The 18,478-nt window shown below is 36.5% G+C and overlaps 1 protein-coding gene across 3 annotated transcripts; it reads left to right on the forward strand.

The window, feature by feature from the left end:
* Positions 1 to 8,204: 8,204 nt before the first annotated feature.
* LOC117118572 (very-long-chain 3-oxoacyl-CoA reductase-like) lies at positions 8,205 to 17,350 on the forward strand (the record flags this gene model as incomplete). Of its 3 annotated transcripts, XM_033263188.1 has the most annotated exon segments (10): positions 8,205 to 8,337; positions 10,615 to 10,661; positions 10,803 to 10,878; positions 11,551 to 11,723; positions 12,363 to 12,407; positions 14,038 to 14,072; positions 14,511 to 14,592; positions 15,804 to 15,869; positions 16,737 to 16,880; positions 17,124 to 17,350. In XM_033263188.1, coding segments are annotated over 10 exon segments (930 nt in total), but the record flags the coding sequence as incomplete, so codon positions are not given.
* Between the last annotated feature and the right edge of the window lie 1,128 nt (positions 17,351 to 18,478).

The raw sequence follows: 18,478 nt of genomic DNA on the forward strand, positions 1-18,478 counted from the left end.
GTCATGGTTTGCTGGAATTGCGTTCTAATTTAAATCTCCGAACTTCTGAAGCTGAGATATTCTATGAATGTAGGCTTGTAATGCAGGCTACAATTTAAAAACGGGTGGGACTCATTGAAAAAATCGAGGGGGTTCGCTAGAAAACAGGGGGGTTCGCTAGAAAAGGGGGGTTCGCCCGAACCATAAAACCCCCCCCCCCCCTGGCTACGGGCCTGTTGTTGTTGTTGTAAAATTAATGTATTCAAACCAGTCATGCTTGGCTGGTTTTGATTTACGTTTTGGAACAGTATTCAGGGGCGGATACAGGATTTAGCAAAAAAAAGGGGGAAGGGGGCGCCAAAGTAAAGATGGACGACCAGCCAATTAGGTACGAAGTACCGAGGGCATGGGCGGATGCAGCCTGCCAGAAAAAAAGGGGGGTGTAATCTGCGAGCGAAGCGAGCAGCCTTAGGCTGGGGGCCAGGGGACGCAGGACCCCCGGCGGGGTCCAGTGGCAGCGCCCCTGCCCCCTTGAAGCCCAGCACATTTGAGGAATATGAGGTTGTATTGAGTCCTTGAAGCCCAGCACATTTAAGGAATATGAGGTTGTATTGAGTCGATTTTGACTATCTAGCATGGAAGTTTTCAGTGTACAAATAAAAAAATAAAAAAATAGGTGTATGTCTTTTAAAAGAAATTTTAATATACAGGGTACCTGCAATATGCAACTATGACATGTGTCATTAAATTAGTAATAATTCATCTACTCACAACAATCTTTGACAACAGTGGTGGCGCCAGGACCTGCCCGACGGAGGGGCTAAAGGCCCCGACGGGGAGGGGGCTAGTGGAGCGAATCGGGTCTCACTTGGCTGGGGGCGACGGATATTTTATTTTTAATTAGTCTCATTGAATTATTATTATTATTATTATTATTATTGTTGTTGTTATTGTTATTGTTGTTGTTGTGATGAAAAGTTAACAATATGGTGGCTAAACGAATATTAAAATTAAATAATTTTTTTTATTTGTTTGTTCCCCGACAAAACTTATCGTCTTCCCCGATGGGGGGGGGGGGGGGGGCTATGCTTCCCCGACGGGGGTCTTCCCCGACGGGGAGGGGGAGGGGCTATATCCCCCAGCCCCTCTGGCGCCACCACTGTTTGACAACATGCAAAGGCTCATAAATGTACACCATTTCAAAAGAGAAATTTCACTTGAAACATCATGAAGTTTCTCAGCAACATTGAACATAAAAATCACAAAATCAGCAAAAAGGAAAACTAATATCCAAAATCAGTTTAAAAAAAAGTCGTCAAACAACAAAATCCGCTACTGCATAATTAACATTGAGTAAATTACATGTGTTTTATTTCTCACCAAGTGGATTTATGAGTGGCACTCTCCTAGGGTGTTTTTGGTAGGAAAAGAAGACTAAAACATTGTGGGTGTAATTTTTTCTTTGCAAAAAAAATAGAGGGGGGGGGGGGGCGTACGCGCCACCTCCCCACCTAAATCCGCCACTGGAAATAGGCCTAGGCCCTAGGTTTAGGTAGGCCTTCTTTGTTTCATGTCAATTAGAGACAACAGGATTATACAATTTCATACAGTATATCTTTTAAATTACACAATATAATTAAACCAGGTACTGTACTTGAAAACAATAAGGAAGCAAAACTTACACGTCAAAAGTGTCAAATGTTGTCTACACAAAAACTGTACTTTCTACAAGTAAAAGTCTACTGCAGGGGTGTCGTCAATGAAGACGTGCACACATATCAGTGTACTGTGGTCAGTGCATGGGGTTGTCTGACAGCACATACCTGCTGACCTCGATGCTGGTGCATCTGCGTTTAAACTGTCTTCGTAGCTATGCATTGCGCGATATGACATATCAACCTTTCTATGGAATTGTGTATCCATTCAATTATCTAAAAAAAAAAAAAAAGTTTTTTTGTTTTTTTTGGTGATATAAGGTGGGTGGGGGCGCGTCGCAGGCTCTTCAAATCCGCCCATGGTATTTGGAGAGGGCGTTTGATCAAGTCAGACCTACGTTTTGAATTTGAATTACATTTTAGAACAACATTTTGGAAAATTTGAACCAAGTTTTGAAAAAATAGAACTTCATTTTGGGAAACTAGATCTACATTTTGAGAAATTTATGACGTTTTGATAAATTAGACATTGAATTTTGCAATTACATTTTGATTTTAACATGGACTCAGTGCTTCGTATGGGCTATTTTAATATTTTTTTTAGTCCTTGACTGCCCGACGAGCTCTGTCTGTTGGGTGGGGAAGGCTTTAGCTCGATCTTGTTCAAATAGGGGCTCTGAAAAGAGCCTTTTGGTTATGAGTACAATTGAACGGGCTTATCCACCGAATCACTGTGACCACTAACCCAATCTTTTGATTTTTAATGACACCTTGGGATCTTGGGATTTTTTGTTAACTTTCCAATAAATCTTGGGATTTTTGGAATGGTATGGAATTTTTAAATTTTTTTCAGTAAGTGAACAAATGTTTTGTGTGTTATACCTTAATAAATAAAAAAAATAAATAAAAATTTGCATGATTCGTTGTCTCTAATTGACATGAAACAGTGGCGTAACAGGCGGGGGGGGGGGAAGAAAAGAAAAAGAGGAGAGACAAGTATAAAAAGGAAGATATCATAATGACCAGACTTACAACACGCTGCAACCTCTTCTCCACTTAACTCCTTTGATCTAAGCTGCCAGATGGCGTAGGCTAACCACCGGGGAACAAGGGGTAAATATCTATCTTTGGAAAATCTTTCCCACCCTCTTATAAATGCCTTTTTCATCCCCTGAAAGTGCCTAAAATTCTCAAATTCTCGCATTTCTTGTCCGAGTAGGCCAATTTCCTCTAAAAATTGCACATTTTAGGGATTTTGGATCAATTCCGACGAAATTAGAATTAAAAACACCGGGGGACAAGGGGAAAATATCCATCTTTAGAAAATCTTTTCCCACCCCTTGATAAATGCCCTTTTCATCCTCTGAAAGTGCCTAAAATCCTCAAATTTCGCGCGCATTTCTTGTCAGAGTAGGCCAATTTCCTCTAAAAATTGCACATTTTAGGGATTTGGGATCAATTCCGACGAAATTAGAATTAAAAACACAAAAAATTTACTAGGGTTTTTTTTAGGGTTATCCTTTTAAGTTATCAGAGGCTAAATTTATTGTGAAAACAATGTACTGAACGTTGTTAAAATTGGAAGCGTGTATACTTATTAGGCCAATATTTTTACAAACTCAAAAGTGCACAATTTCTACTATAAACGATTTATTCCTTTTGTATATTATTATGACCCGTATCAGTGGCGGATTCAAGTGGGGCCCAGCCGACCCTAAATTTTTCAAAATTATTTTTTAAAAATGGAAAAAGACAAAGGAAAATTATAATTAGGATTTAGGTCTGAGAGTGCCATTTCCGGCAATCTAGAGGTGTCATAATCATAAATTTTCTTTCCTCAGCCCCAACCATGGTGGGGCTGAGGTGATCTACTTTCCAAAATTGTGCAAATCCCTCTCTGTCCCCCCTCTATTTTGCTTTCCGGGTAATGATAAATCAAGTAAATCCCCTTTATTGTGAAATCAAAATGCTAACTAATATTTTGTGTGCTCCCTATCTCCTTGAGTCCTGTTTGATCGTAAATTAGACGGCATTATTTCCACTCACAATATAGTCGCAATATTACTTACACAAAAGTGAAATTCAAAAAGAGGAGAAATGCAAAAACCTCTTGATTGATTTTAAAAGTACTGTACATGCAAAAAGACTATTAAAGTTAATGACTGTTTTAAACTTATTGTTTTTCATGGTTCGAAATTTGAATACGTGATCTACTTTCCAATATTGTGCAAGTCCCTCCCTGTCCCCCCTCATTTTTGCTTTCCTCTGGTAATGATAAATGAAGTAAATCACCTTTATTGTGAAATCAAAATGCTAACTAATATTTTGTGTGCTCCCTATCTCCCTAGTCCTGTTTGATCGTAAATTAGACGGCATTTCCACCCACAATAGTGTAGTCGCAATATTACTTACACAAACGTGAAATTCAAAAAGAGGAGTAAAGCAAAAACCTCTTGATTGATTTTTAAATACTGTACATGCAAAAAGACTATTAAAATTAATGACTGTTTTAAGCTTATTTGTTTTTCATGGTTCGAATTTTGAATACGTCACAAGCTAACCAGTAGACTAGAAATTGCAAATTGCAAGTGAAGTGCTGCGAAGTACAACTGCATATAAATGTTTTTCGAACAAAATTATTTATGCGAGTCAAGTGAAAATAATGAATAATAAAATTATAACAAAAAATATGAGACACGACCCATTGTCTATATTAGAACATATATTGGGTAACAAAGTCGTAATTTTTCATTTTTGTCAAAAAGTGTCTATAGTGGTGAATTATGTGGAAAATGTAGTTGATTACCAAAGGTTACAATTTTTATTTTGAAGACTGCATGGTCTAGGAAGTGTACATTTTTTTATGGGGCAAGTTTCCAAGGGCGGGTTTTCTAGGGGCGAGTTGACTGCCAAAGAGTGTTGCCAGCGAGCCATGACGTTGTTCTAAAATTCTAGGTGTCCCCGTGACAAAACGTGCCCCCTACTACTGCGCATGCGCTACAACCATAATTTTCATGGATTCATGTAATTTTAAGTTTATTCATGTGTTTTCATGTTTATTCAATATTTTTCACGCTTTAGTGATTATAGCATAGTAGTGGACACCAAATATTTTAGCTAAGCTAAAATATTTAGTGTCCCCGTGACAGATGGTACCCCCTATTTTACCTAACTATCGTTCGATTTAGAAATTATTTCAAAATATATAAACACATAGAATGTTGGGTGTCCCGTGGTCTAATAACAAGGCTTGAATGTACGGCCAAAGTCTTTATTTTTTTATTTCGTCCCCCCTCCCCGACCTTCAACCACGGATCGACGCCCTTGGCCTTAGGGCCTACATTCACCCCTTTTCAGCATCTCCAATAACTGGTTGCATCTCTCTGCTTATCAAGGATATGCATATCCTTAAAGAAGTCTGCGACCACCTCGTTCAGTTGAGGCAAACTCCATGATGAACGAAGAGACATAAAAATTTGATCATATTATCATCAAATTTTGAGGCCGCTCAGTTTTTATGTGCCACCAAACGGGCAGTGATGGTTCATGAGAAAACAAGCCCCAATATTTTCACATGCTTTCATCTTGTCGGCGAAAGTTTGTTGGCAAACTAAGACGTGCAAGCGAACGTTTGAACGCTTCTTGAAATGAATAAAAAGAGAGGGAAAAAATAATCCTAGCACCGCTTCCGTGTGAAACCAAACTACGATGATCTCACCCGGACCCATCCATGAGAAACAAACCATTATCACACTTCAATCTTGTCGGCGAACTAATCAGTGAGCAACTTTGCAACATATCTCCATTTGGAAAGGACACCGATTTGATGTCAGTTCACATGGCTTCCCGAGTACATCCCGTCGGGGAATAAAACAAATTAAAACATATTTTTGCATGTTTGTTCGTTTAGCAACCATATCGCCTTCATTGACCTGATTGTGTACTGTTTATGTTAACTTTTCATCACAATAATAACAAAACAACAACAATAATAATAATAATAGGCCTAATAATAATAATAATAAATAATATAATAACATAAACTCACGTGCCGTTTTATTGTAAGTTATCCGACATTCCTGATGATGACATAATTAATGTTGAAATATTGAATCCCGACACGATGGCGTGTATTTCGATACTTGGAGTAGTGTATTATACTATCTTATCTGAGATTAATCAGTGGACCTTTCGGTTTTCATCCGACTACCGTATAATATTACTTTTCACATTGAGATAAGTCCATGAAACAACAGATATTCTTCACAATGAATTAATTACGTTCAAACATCTATTGGAACGTATTCTAAATCAGCAGAACAGTTTCAAGTGTCAAAACAGCGTTTTTGACACTACTTTTTTGTAAAATGTCAGTGCACATTATGTTATATATTGAAATTTACAAAAAGAATACAAATTCCCCCCCCCCCCTTTGAAAGATTCTGGATCCGCCCCTCTTCAATGGGACTAAATAAAAATGGTGGTTTACGTTCTACTACGACAAATGCTCGTTTGGATATCCTCATGATGCTTGGAATACATCTCGATCGGGGAAGCAACCTAACCGGGATTTCAGGCAAAATAACTAATAAGAATTTACTAAAATTCGTCAAATATCCGTATCCCCCCGGTGGCCCCCTAGGCGGCTGGTCCCCCAGCAAAGTGAGGCTCACTTCGCTCACATAGCCCCCCACCCCACCTTCCCCTGCCAAGTAATAACGTTTCAGACAGTATTAATGTGACGTATAGGCCTATATGTTTTCGTATATATGCACCGTCCATATTTTGTTTTGACTTATTGAATAGTATATTGTATTACAATATTGTGAAATTTTGTTACATAATTATTATTTATTAATGAATATTTATTTTTTTAATTGTATAATCATCTATTTTTATGTACATTTCCTTATTATTTTTCAATTTGTCATTTTCTGTACCGTACCTAATGTATATATAAACAGATAATCAATTAGGTATTTTATTCAATTTGTATATACAGTAGATAACTCATTTATTGAATTGTATATACCCATTAATTTACTGATTTGCCTAATTTGTACAGTACATTCAAACTGTAATTCATCCTGTGCTATTAAATTTTATACGTGAATGAATAAAAGATACCTACCAATTAATATTGTAATGTGTCCTCTACTTGTATTTTTAAACTTTAAATTTTACTTAAACTTCAAAAAATAAAAAGTTAAGTTAATTACTTGAAACACAAACAATCAGTTTTTCAGCAACATTGAACATAATAATCACAATATCAGCAAAAAGGAAAACTAATATCCAAAATCAGTTTAAAAAAAAGTCGTCAAACAACAAAATCCGCTACTGTATATTAACATTGAGTAAATTACATGTGTTTTATTTCTCACCAAGTGGATTTATGAGTGGCACTCTCCTAGGGTGTTTTTGGTAGGAAAAGAAGACTAAAACACTGTGGGTGTAATTTTTTCTTTGCAAAAAAATAGAGGGGGGGGGGGGCGTACGCGCCACCTCTCCACCCAAATCCGCCACTGGAAATAGGCCTAGGCCCTAGGTTTAGGTAGGACTTCTTTGTTTCATGTCAATTAGAGACAACAGGATTATACAATTTCATACAGTATATCTTTTAAATTACACAATATAATTAAACCAGGTACTGTACTTGAAAACAATAAGGAAGCAAAGCTTACACGTCAAAAGTGTCAAATGTTGTCTACACAAAAACTGTACTTTATTAAAAGAGTAAGTCTACTGCAGGGGTGTCGTCAATGGAGACGTGCACACATATCAGTGTACTGTGGTCAGTGCATGGGGTTGTCTGACAGGAATAGCACATACCTGCTGACCTCGATGCTGGTGCATCTGCGTTTAAACTGTCTTCGTAGCTATGCATTGCGCGATATGACATAGAATCAACCTTTCTATGGAATTGTGTATCCATTCAATTATCTAAAAAAAAAAAAAATTAATTTGTTTTTTTGTTTTTTTGGTGATATAAGGTGGGTGGGGGCGCGTCAGGCTCACCAAATCCGCCCATTGTATTTGGAGAGGGCGTTTGATCAAGTCAGACCTACGTTTTGAATTTGAATTACATTTTAGAACATTTTGGAAAATTTGAACTACGTTTTGAAAAATTAGAACTTCATTTTGGGATACTAGATCTACATTTTGAGAAATTTATGACGTTTTGATAAATTAGACATTGAATTTTGCAATTACATTTTGATTTTAACATGGACTCAGTGCTTCGTATGGGCTATTTTAATATTTTTTTAGTCCTTGACTGCCCGACGAGCTCTGTCTGATGGGTGGGGAAGGCTTTAGCTCGATCTTGTTCAAATAGGGGCTCTGAAAAGAGCCTTTTGGTTATGAGTATAATTGAACGGGCTTATCCACCGAATCACTGTGACCACTAACCCAATCTTTTGATTTTTAATGACACCTTGGGATCTTGGGACTTTTTGTTAACTTTTAATAAATCTTGGGATTTTTGGAATGGTATGGAATTTTTAAATTTTTTTCAGTAAGTGAACAAACTGTCTCTTATACACATCTAGATGTGTATAAGAGACAGCCATACTTGGCTTCCTGACTACTTGCTGGTTAACATTAAAATTTTGTCGGTCACTATTTCGATGGGTGTTCACACACTGTGTTGCTGCAAAGTTAGGACTTTCTGCAGATTTGTTAAGTTATGGGGAGTGGGCAGGTAGGATGCGGTTCCATAAAACACCGCCACCACTGAGTGTGTCTCATCTGGGTGGTGTGAACCCCGGAAGACGTACTGGCGGATATAGTTATTTAGGACGAGGGTGCCAGCTGTAGCTTGGTTTCCCGTAGCCAGGTTGTTTTAAGAACTTAAAAGTTCCAAGGCGGTTCTGGCCGTGGGGTCCAGGGTCGAAGCCACGTTGAGTCGGCGAAACCACCAAAAGTCAGATAATTTTTATTTTTATGCTTTGGTTCTAAATAATGCTGCGAATAACTAAGCAGATATGTTTGAAAACGTCCGAGTTCTGGATGGCTGGGTGCATTAGCAGTGGCGGCGCTACGGGGTGGAGGGGGGGGGGGAATTCCTTCTAGAAAATATTAGTAGACTATATTCTTTAGGGATCCAGTCAATTCGAGCGGATTCCACTTCGAGCGAATGCTAGTTCGAGCGGAGAAAAGATTCACTTGCGCGAACAACATCCTGTGCGAGTTATGTACGAATTTAAAATTTCCTATTTTGAGCTAACATTCTGCAGTTGGCCGAGTCTCAGGCTTTGCCTGGGAGCCAGGCACTGGCGTACCTAGGGGTGCGTGGGGGGGTCAGACGCCCCTCCAAAAATTACTCCCCCCCCCCCTCCAAAAGAAATCAATTGCAAGTAGTTGAAAATCACCTAAAATCACCTTATTTTGCAAGTTAGCACCCCTCAACTGATCATCGAAATCCCCCAATCAGCACCCCCATTTCAAGACTTCTAGATACGCCACTGCAACCAGGGGAAAACCCCCTGTGGGTTTCGGGGGAGAATTCTATAGCCTTATGTATAAAAAAGTCGTATTTAATTGGTTTATAAGGTTTACAATTAAACATACCTAATTTTTACATACATTATTTTTATATTTTTAAATATAAAAATAATGTTTAGTCATTTTTATTCTTTCCACATGCTAAGTTAAAAAAAAGTGAGTTTTGAACTATATAGACGGGTTGGGGCACAACAGTTTCAGAATAGTTAAAGTGAGTAGCACATAAAATTAATATGCATTGACATTTTTAACAAAATTTAGTGGCAAGACAGGGGGCACATGCCTCCCCGTGTCCCCTACACTGGATCCGCCCCTGTGTCACTCTACACCTTCTGATACCATATACATAAAAATAATTTAAATTTCTATGGTGAATAAAAATTACATTTACTGTTGCTCCCATTTACAAATATAGGCCTAAATCGTAAATCCTCAAATACTGTTAAAACACTATATAATTCAACTATCTAGAGACAAAACCGTGCATTCAACGTGCGAAATACTATAGTTTTAAAATATAGGGCCTAAGCGTTTTCTAGCGGCCATTTTTAGTCGGATTTACCAAAACTGCAATTCAAACATAGAATAATTATCAAAAAGTACCAAAAACATTTCAGAACTTTAGTGCACAGAGCATTTTTTGCGTTTAAAACAAATACAAGAATAGGGCGACCATAAATTCACCCTTGTTGTAGTTCGCACTAAATGCATCCGCTCGAACTGGCATCCGTTCGAACTGACATCCGCTCGAATTGACTGGCATCCATTATTTAGAATCGATTGAAACCCTCTGAAATCCCTAAATTGTCATATTTTTCAGGGTCTTCACCCCCTGGTCCACTTTTGAAACATTTTAATTGTCACCCGACCAAGCCCACTTTGCTCTCGTCAGGGACCTTTCCCCCTACAAAATCGTACCTTGCCCCTCATTTCCCCCCGCCCCAGATTTCAGACGCTGGCACCGCCACTATGCATTAGGTATGTTAGATTTGGAGGACTTGTTCAAGAAATTGGTGTGGGGGATTCGCCAGAAAGAAAGGGGATTTGCTAGAAAAAGGGAGTTCTCCCGAACCATAAAAACCCACCCTGGATACGGGCCTGGTTTATGATGCTTGCCTTTAAAATCTCAGCTGGGTTACAGTACAATATTCTTGTCAGTGACAGAAATTTTTCTCACCACCAAAGCCTATGAGACATACATGCATACAAATATGTACATATACAAATTTTCTATTGAGTACCTTACCCATTACAGTATCCTAAAAGTATGGACTTTTTTTCAATTTAGCCTTTTAGCCTTAAAGTATTTTCGACCTGACACTTATCCCATGGATCCCATGACTAACCTTTATGCCACTGCTCCTAAATATAGGTGAATACATAATAATAAAAATGCAGATGTTGAATGCAGAAGTTCACTGTATTCTTTTACCCCAAATAGGCCTATAATTTTTTTATTTTCTTTTAATTTCAGTGGTGACAGGAGCGACTAATGGGATTGGGAAGGCCTATGCAGAGCAGGTAGAATTTATGTATAAATAAATCAAACATCAAAATAATTGGCTAGGTTTTAGTTGTAAAATTATAACTTTGGATATGTTTTCTTTAAATGAACATAAAGAAACAGGTAGTTTATTAAGACCTACATAATTTCCTTAACAGCTGGCTGAGATGGGGCTGAACATTGTGTTGATAAGTCGGTCTACCAACAAGCTGGAGAAAGTAGCATCAGAGATCGGTACATAAATATATAAGTATCAAACTTCCAATCATTCCTAGGCCTTACTCCAACCTTGCAATACCCTGTTCGCAGGAGATCCACATGAACCAGCTAGTTTTGTGTATAATAAATGGAAAGAGCACTCAAAGATGAATTTCTCTGGCATCAGTTTTATGCACCAAATCAAAAGAAGGTACTTTTTAATGTCAGTGAGTGGCATTGGTGAAGTGCCTTGCCATGGACACAAACAAAATGCACGATGAGGGTTTGAACTGCCAGCCTCAAAGTTGAGAAGCAGAACCAAAACTGCTGACGTACCAAATTGTTCCTATGGCCAAAACGCTGCCATGTATTCTATGTATTGATTTTTAAAAAAAATTTTTTGCTTTTTCCAAATTTGCAAGTGAAATGTATATCTATTCATTTCATTTTAAAAAAAAGTAAAGTGAGGGGGGAGGGGCATATGCAGTCCCAGCACACCCTTAGATACACTTTTGGCTTATATCGTGTATCGGGTAATACTTAATTGTGAATGCATGTTTTTTTAAAGCGCAGAAATATACTTTTGCACATCCATTGGCTTGTGTTCAGTTACACAACTTGGATTTATCTTCCATCTAATTAGTGTTGAAATATTCTTTTGGTATTCAATACTTTACATCACTTTTGTCTTTTAATTTTTTATCACAGAAAAAGCCTATAACGTGAAAACAAAGATTATTACTGTTGACTTTACCAAAGTAGAAGGCATTTACGAAGATATAGAATCCCGGTTAGATGGGCTTGAAGTTGGTGTTCTTGTTAATAATGTTGGTATGATGAACTTAGTTAGCAAATTGCTGGAGATTCCAGACACAAAAAAGGTATCAATGTTAGCAATTTTGTATTTTTTGCAAGTAATGGTGGGGAACCTAAAAATACCTGCCAAATACCTCCCATTCAGCATTAATTCTATTTTTGGAAAATAGCTTATTTACCACCTTCAGTTTATATAAGATACAGCTGCCCGAGTAATAAATGGCACAGAGAAATATGAACACATCACAGCATTAAGGTCACTCAAAAAAAAAAAGTTTTCCCGTGCTTTCCTGTCTGTATTTATTTGTAAAATATACATTAGTTAAAAGTCAGGCGTTTTTTTTACTGCATAAGCTCATTCAAAATAAATGTACTAAATATAGACATGAATTGCCTAAGGCAGTAATTTCTTTTATTTCATGAACCCCCGCATCTACAGTGTCTGAATATGCATTTACAGTCACTGAGGAGTCATTGTTCTCACCTCAATCCCAACCCTAGTGTGCCTGAGGTATTGGCAGGTCTTCCTAAAGTAAAATATGTTTTATTGTATTTTTGTGAATGCTGTATAATTTTGAAAACCTTAAAAATGAGTAAAGAAAATAAATAATATAATTTTGTTTGGTTTTTTATATCTTTCAAATACACTATTACTAATATTAATAAAATATTTAGTGTTGCGATTCATATTTTTAAATTTGCAGTTTATAACGGATATCCTGCATTGTAATTGTCTATCTATGACCATGGTAAGAGCTAATATTTTTTAATCATAGTAAAAGCATGCACTGATTTTCATCTTTAAATCAGGATAAGCAACAGAGCAGATTATTCATGCCTTTGTTATGGCCCGCCAAGATGTGGATAATTCTATTTTTGGAATATCAAAATCACTTATTTACCGCCTTCAGTTTATACAAAATACAAATTCATTGGCTTTTCAGGGGCGGATCCAGGATATGAAAGAGTGAGCTTTCCCGACTTCTGAGGTGTCTTTTAATGACCTTTAAGTTCTTCAAAGTACAAGGGTTTCCCCCTCTTAAAAAGGGTCAGGTAATTTTGTCTCTTCCTGTATATAGAAAACAAAAATCAAAGACATAGGCAGTATAATACAATATTCCAACAATACTGATATATTGGATACACAGTCTTTCTTCCATTGATCGATGAACTGATAGGCATGAAGAACACACTTTCGTACATAAATTATTCTGTCGTCTAACCAAAAACAGTGTTTTAAATTTTATTAATATTGAAGCCTAGTTGAGCTAAGCCTAGTTTGCCTGATCTGCCAACCTATGCCTAGGTAGGTTAGCATACCTTTTGTAAGCCAGGCCCCAGTAGTATTTTGTTGTTTCTTCATAGAGGGGTGGATCCGGCACTGCTTTTGATTTCTAAAGGAATTAACGATATTTCTTTAAATAAACACCTCATCCAGAGACTCATTTCGAATAAACGCCCCCTCAAATATACACCTTTGGGCATTTAGTTTTTCTCAAATAAATGCCCCTAAATGGAAGCAAAATCATTCTCAACACATTCTATTAATGTTCAACTAAAGTAGAATTATATTTTTTCTTGCCTTGTTGGGATCAGTAATCTTTACCATCATGGCAATACCATATTTTGATGGTAATTATGTGTATTTAGTTCCACATTTGCAGTGAAATTTTTAATACATTTATCCATTTTACGACCACAAAAATAAAAAGCCTCCCTTGAATAAAAACCTCCCTCAAATGAACTCCTCCACCAAATAAACACCCTCTCAATGGCCTTGGGGCATTTATTAAAATAATCTGTGTTTTTTTTTTAAATCATATTCAAAATATTAAATTGATTTTGGTCCAAATTATCTCTGTGACCTCTAGTCAAAAAACAATTGAGCGGTCTTTCTTCAGTGGCAAGTCACTGCTCGACATTTTTGTCACTGCTCCCAAACTCTTAAGCAGGTTGCCATTTCCACCTTCGCTCCATTAAAACTAAATCAAATGCTCTCAAGACCCATCTGGTGACGTTGCCATCTGAAATTTTCTAGTTTAGGTTCCTTCAATTCCAATTCTTTAAATTTTTGGTAGGATGGGCTAGTTATATACTTGCGTTATTTGAGCTCCAGTGAGTCACCAACCACTTTACCCTCACTTGAGCTTTAAAGTGGTGGTAAATGGAGAGGCTGGTTCCTCTGCTTTGAGTTAGTTTGCAGGATGTTTATTGGTTTATTTTTCACAATTTTTCTTTTTTTGTACTAAATTTTCTCAAGGGCCTAGAGCATATCTTCCAGTGGATAAGAGTGCTATACAAATTTATTTATTGTGACAATTTATAATATACAGTTTTATTAAAGGAATAACTTAATTTTTCTCCCTTCTACTTCTTTAGATGACCCAGATATGCCTTCCACAAATGATACAAAGGTAATATATAATAATATTGGATTACATGTAGTCCTGGCAGAGACTTTAACATTAAAAGACTCGCAACTTTTCTCATTTCATTTATTTCTCATTTATTATTTTTCCACAAAAAACAATATTATCGTAATATCATAGTGGACAATAGGCCAAAGTAAAGCATTGCTCGTAGGTTATAGCCACAACAAAGACTGTCTCATTCCACAGAGACCAGAATCATGGAAAAGTAAATGTAATGTAATAAGATAAGAGCCTTGGAGTTTGGCAAGGGAGGGGGAATTTTAATTTAATTCTGACATATGGGACATTTTCTTTTGCACAATTAAACTTTACTTGTGCCACTGATAGAGCCAAATGATTTTGCACTCTGAGTTTTTACTTTAAGAACTATGCTGTGTATCCATGTTATTCAGTTAGGTATCTAAATATTTTTATTTTAAGAAAAAAGGGTGCAATCTTGAATATCTCTTCTGTAGCAGGCCTAAAGCCATTTCCGTATATTTCAGTCTACTCATCAACAAAGGTAATTTTGACATTATTATTGTCATTATCAATCCATTAGGGGTCATCCATAATTATCAACATTTTCAAAAGAGTACAAAACATACGCTTTAGTGGGGAAGGGGTTGAAAGTGTAGGCATAATTGTACTCTTTTATGAAAAACATAAAATGTTGATCTCAAAATGACACAAATCAACATTTTATTACGTACTCTTTCGGGGGGAGGGAGGGGGTAACAGAAAAGAGTATGTTTTGTACTCTTTTGAAAATGTTGCTAATTGACCCCTTAACATAATTGATTAATGTAAATTTTAAGTTGCGTGTGATGTTTCTTACCAATTTAAATTTTATTCTTTTAATGTGCTGTTAAATTTTAGCTTCCCAGAATTTTAGCTTCTCATCAATTTTTAACTTTCTCTTTTATGTTGTAAATTTGTATTCTCATATGTGAATTTGAACATATATAATGGAATTAGCGCTACATAAATGATAAAATTAATATGAACTAGCATATTTATTTGATTAAATGCCACTGTATTTTTTTTTTATTGAACTTTAAGCACAAGGCCAAGGATTGCCAAACTGTGAAATTAATCAATTTTCTAGGTGGCAATCCCTTCACAAGAGAAAAATAAGAGCAAGGTGCTCTGACTAATTGTAATTGTGATGCAATGCAGGGGGCGGATCCAGAATTTTTCAAGGTGGGGAGGGTGTGGGTGTGGGCACAGCAGTTTCAGAATAGTTAAGTGAGTAACACATAACATTGATTTGCATTGGAATTTTTAAAATTTAGTGGCAAAACAGGGGGAACGTGCTCCCCCTACTGGATCTGCCCCTGCAATGAGAGGAAAGTATTACACTTATTATAACTGCAGAACTGTTACGTTGATAATAAACCAAGTACGCAAGGAAACTGAGCAATGTTTACCTCATAGACCATTCTGGAGTCAATAAACTTTACAACTGACCAATCAGAACAGGGCCAGGAATGCACGCGTGTATCACGAACACACGTGTTGTCCCACAAACGCACATATTTGCGTATATGCTGTCTTTGTGTGGGACCTTAGCAACAGTATCCAAGGGGCGGGGCTTAGCGGAAAGGTCAACTGGTTTACTATCAACAACAGTTTTGCAGTTATAATAAGCAAACTGGATAAAAGTATTTGAATACAATTATATTAGTTGTAAGTTGCACTCCCTCTTGATAATTAATTCTTTAATTCTTTCAGGCATATATGGACTTCTTTTCACATGGAATTCATTATGAATATCGCGACACAGGAGTTATAATACAGGTAATTAGCTAGTTAGTCTCGGTAAATAGCGTATCAACATGTAATTAGACTCTGTACTTGGTAAACTAAATTTTAATTTTTTTTAAATTTCTTTAACATACCCCACTGCCATCTCTCTTTTTTTTGCAATGATGTAGCTATAGGTCTAGCTATAATGTAAATATCATTGCTTTTAGTTAAATAATCAAGTGGTTAGGTAGGCAAATTCTACAAGAAATGAATTAATAATTCATTACCAATTTATGAAAGAAGAAAAATTACAAATTAATAAGTCTGTCAACAAATTTGCTTGGAAGCTGTAATTTAGAAAGGGTGGTTTTGGGGTGTACCCTTACATATTAAGGGGTGGGGGTAATCACCTTGGAAGCTTCTGAGTGTTAGCCATTTTTATCTCTTATCTAAACGATATTTTTGCTTCTGCCTTTGAGGCAGGGGATGAAGGGGGAGCTGAAATCTCACTAGTCATCATCAGGAAACAGTGTAATTTCACTGTTCCCTGGTCATCGTCATAGGCTTTCAAGTGGTTTAAATAAAGTTTCCCTATATGCAAAAACCTGACTAGGTATTTCCCAGTGTAACGTAGTGAACTTTGAACTGATGGTTTGGGTTTGCTTTTGTATTGTTTTAATGTGATGTTTTTGCTTTTTCTCATTCTTGTTTTCCTTTTGTACAAAATATGCCAATTTAGCTTTTTGCTACTAATGTATTTTTTTATGAAGGAGATTTTTTGAATAAAGATACCGATTATATGTATAGACAACAGCAAGGTCAAGTGATAGCTCTGGTGTTTAAACACAAGAGAGTACAACACACTGTTGGTTAAATTCTGAAAGGGAAATTGATATACTTTTGCTTCTCTATCTATAGTCTGTAACACCATTCATCGTCAAGACTAACATGAGCGTGAAAGCGTCGTGGTTCTCTCCAGAAGCTTCAACATATGTGAGAGGTGCTCTGAAAACTGTTGGCGTGGTGACCAGGACTTGTGGCTTTATATCACATTCCTTGCTGGTATAAATGACTATGATAAATGGAAAATATGTATATGTAAAATGTGCTAATTGAACATAAAATCTGAAATATGGAATTAAATTAAATATCATATTTAAAACCTATAATTACTATTAATTTTTTTATGTTTATTTTATGTATAGGTCTATTGCATACATAAAATCTGAAATATGGAATTATATTTTTATACCATATTTATAACCTATAAATACTATTAATTTTTTATGTTTATTTTCTGTGTAGGTCTATATTGCAGCATGTTTTCCAGCGGAGTTGCTGGCAAGATTCCTTCAGTTTGGATTGAATAAAGTACGAGAAGACATTCTAGAACAAAGAAAAGAGGAAGCAAAAGAAAAAGAGATAAAAAAATAGTGAAAATATAGTAGACAATCTAATTCACAAATTGGTAGCTTAAATTGATCACAAAATCAGCTAATTGTAATTAAGCAAATTACTTACTAGTTTTTAAGTAAATCCATCTAGATGTGTATAAGAGACAGACATACGCTTTAGTGGGGAAGGGGTTGAAAGTGTAGGCATAATTGTACTCTTTTATGAAAAACATAAAATGTTGATCTCAAAATGACACAAATCAACATTTTATTACGTACTCTTTCGGGGGGAGGGAGGGGGTAACAGAAAAGAGCGTCAACAGTAAGGATGGGTTGATTTGAGTTATAGGTAGCCAACAAAATAAACAGTCTGTTTATTAAATAATTATGATTTGGACTGGTAGACTGAGAGTAATTCTGTTAAAGTTAGAATATATATGAGGTTGAATGATATGTGATACAAGAATACTTTTGTGAGGAAAGATTTGGCAATTGTTGCAGCTTAATAATGGGGTAGAACAGTCATCCTATTCATCCAGTCTACCAAAAGCAAAGAGGCTTTCAAAATAAACACAGTATCCAAGGAATGGGCTACTGCAAACCCACGTCACATATAGAAGTTTTTTCCTTATTCCTTACATTTTTTTTTCAATGGAATTGGTGCATTCTACTCCATATCGATGAATTACAAATAATGTTAGTTAAGTTTTTGGGGCTTGAATTTATTTTTTTAATTTGGTTTTATATAAAAGAAAAAAGAAGATTGTTTTGGATATGACAAAGAGACCAAGACTAAAACAATAAAAGAATTGTTAATTTTATAAGAAACATTTTGATTGCAATGCCTGGCCCGTATCCAGGGGGTGTTTTTATGGTTCGGGAGCAGAACCACCTTTTCTAGCAAACCCCCCTGTTTTCTGGCGAACCCCCTCTTTAAATTTCCCAAATAAGTCCTCCAACTCCAACTAATGCACTGCAGACCCACCCAGACACAGACATTTTCAAACATATCTCCTTTTATAGCATTATTTAGACCCATTAAGCACAAAAATCCTCTTGCTTTGGGGGTTTCGCCGACCCCACCGGGGCTTCGACTGGATGGACCTCACGCCCAGAAACCCCCGCGCCCCCTTGGAAGAACCTGGCTACGGGCCTGACTGCTCATTATTTTCTGGTGTTATTTGTTGCATTGGTTGGTTTTAACACCATTTAAAAGGGTATTGTTATCTTTATATGGTTATTTTATTTATGTTTGATACTTAGGAT

The sequence above is a fragment of the Anneissia japonica genome, unplaced genomic scaffold (genome assembly GCF_011630105.1).
Source record: "Anneissia japonica isolate Jap-2015-1 unplaced genomic scaffold, ASM1163010v1 scaffold3180_len207689_cov159, whole genome shotgun sequence".
Taxonomy (NCBI): Eukaryota; Metazoa; Echinodermata; class Crinoidea; order Comatulida; family Comatulidae; genus Anneissia; species Anneissia japonica.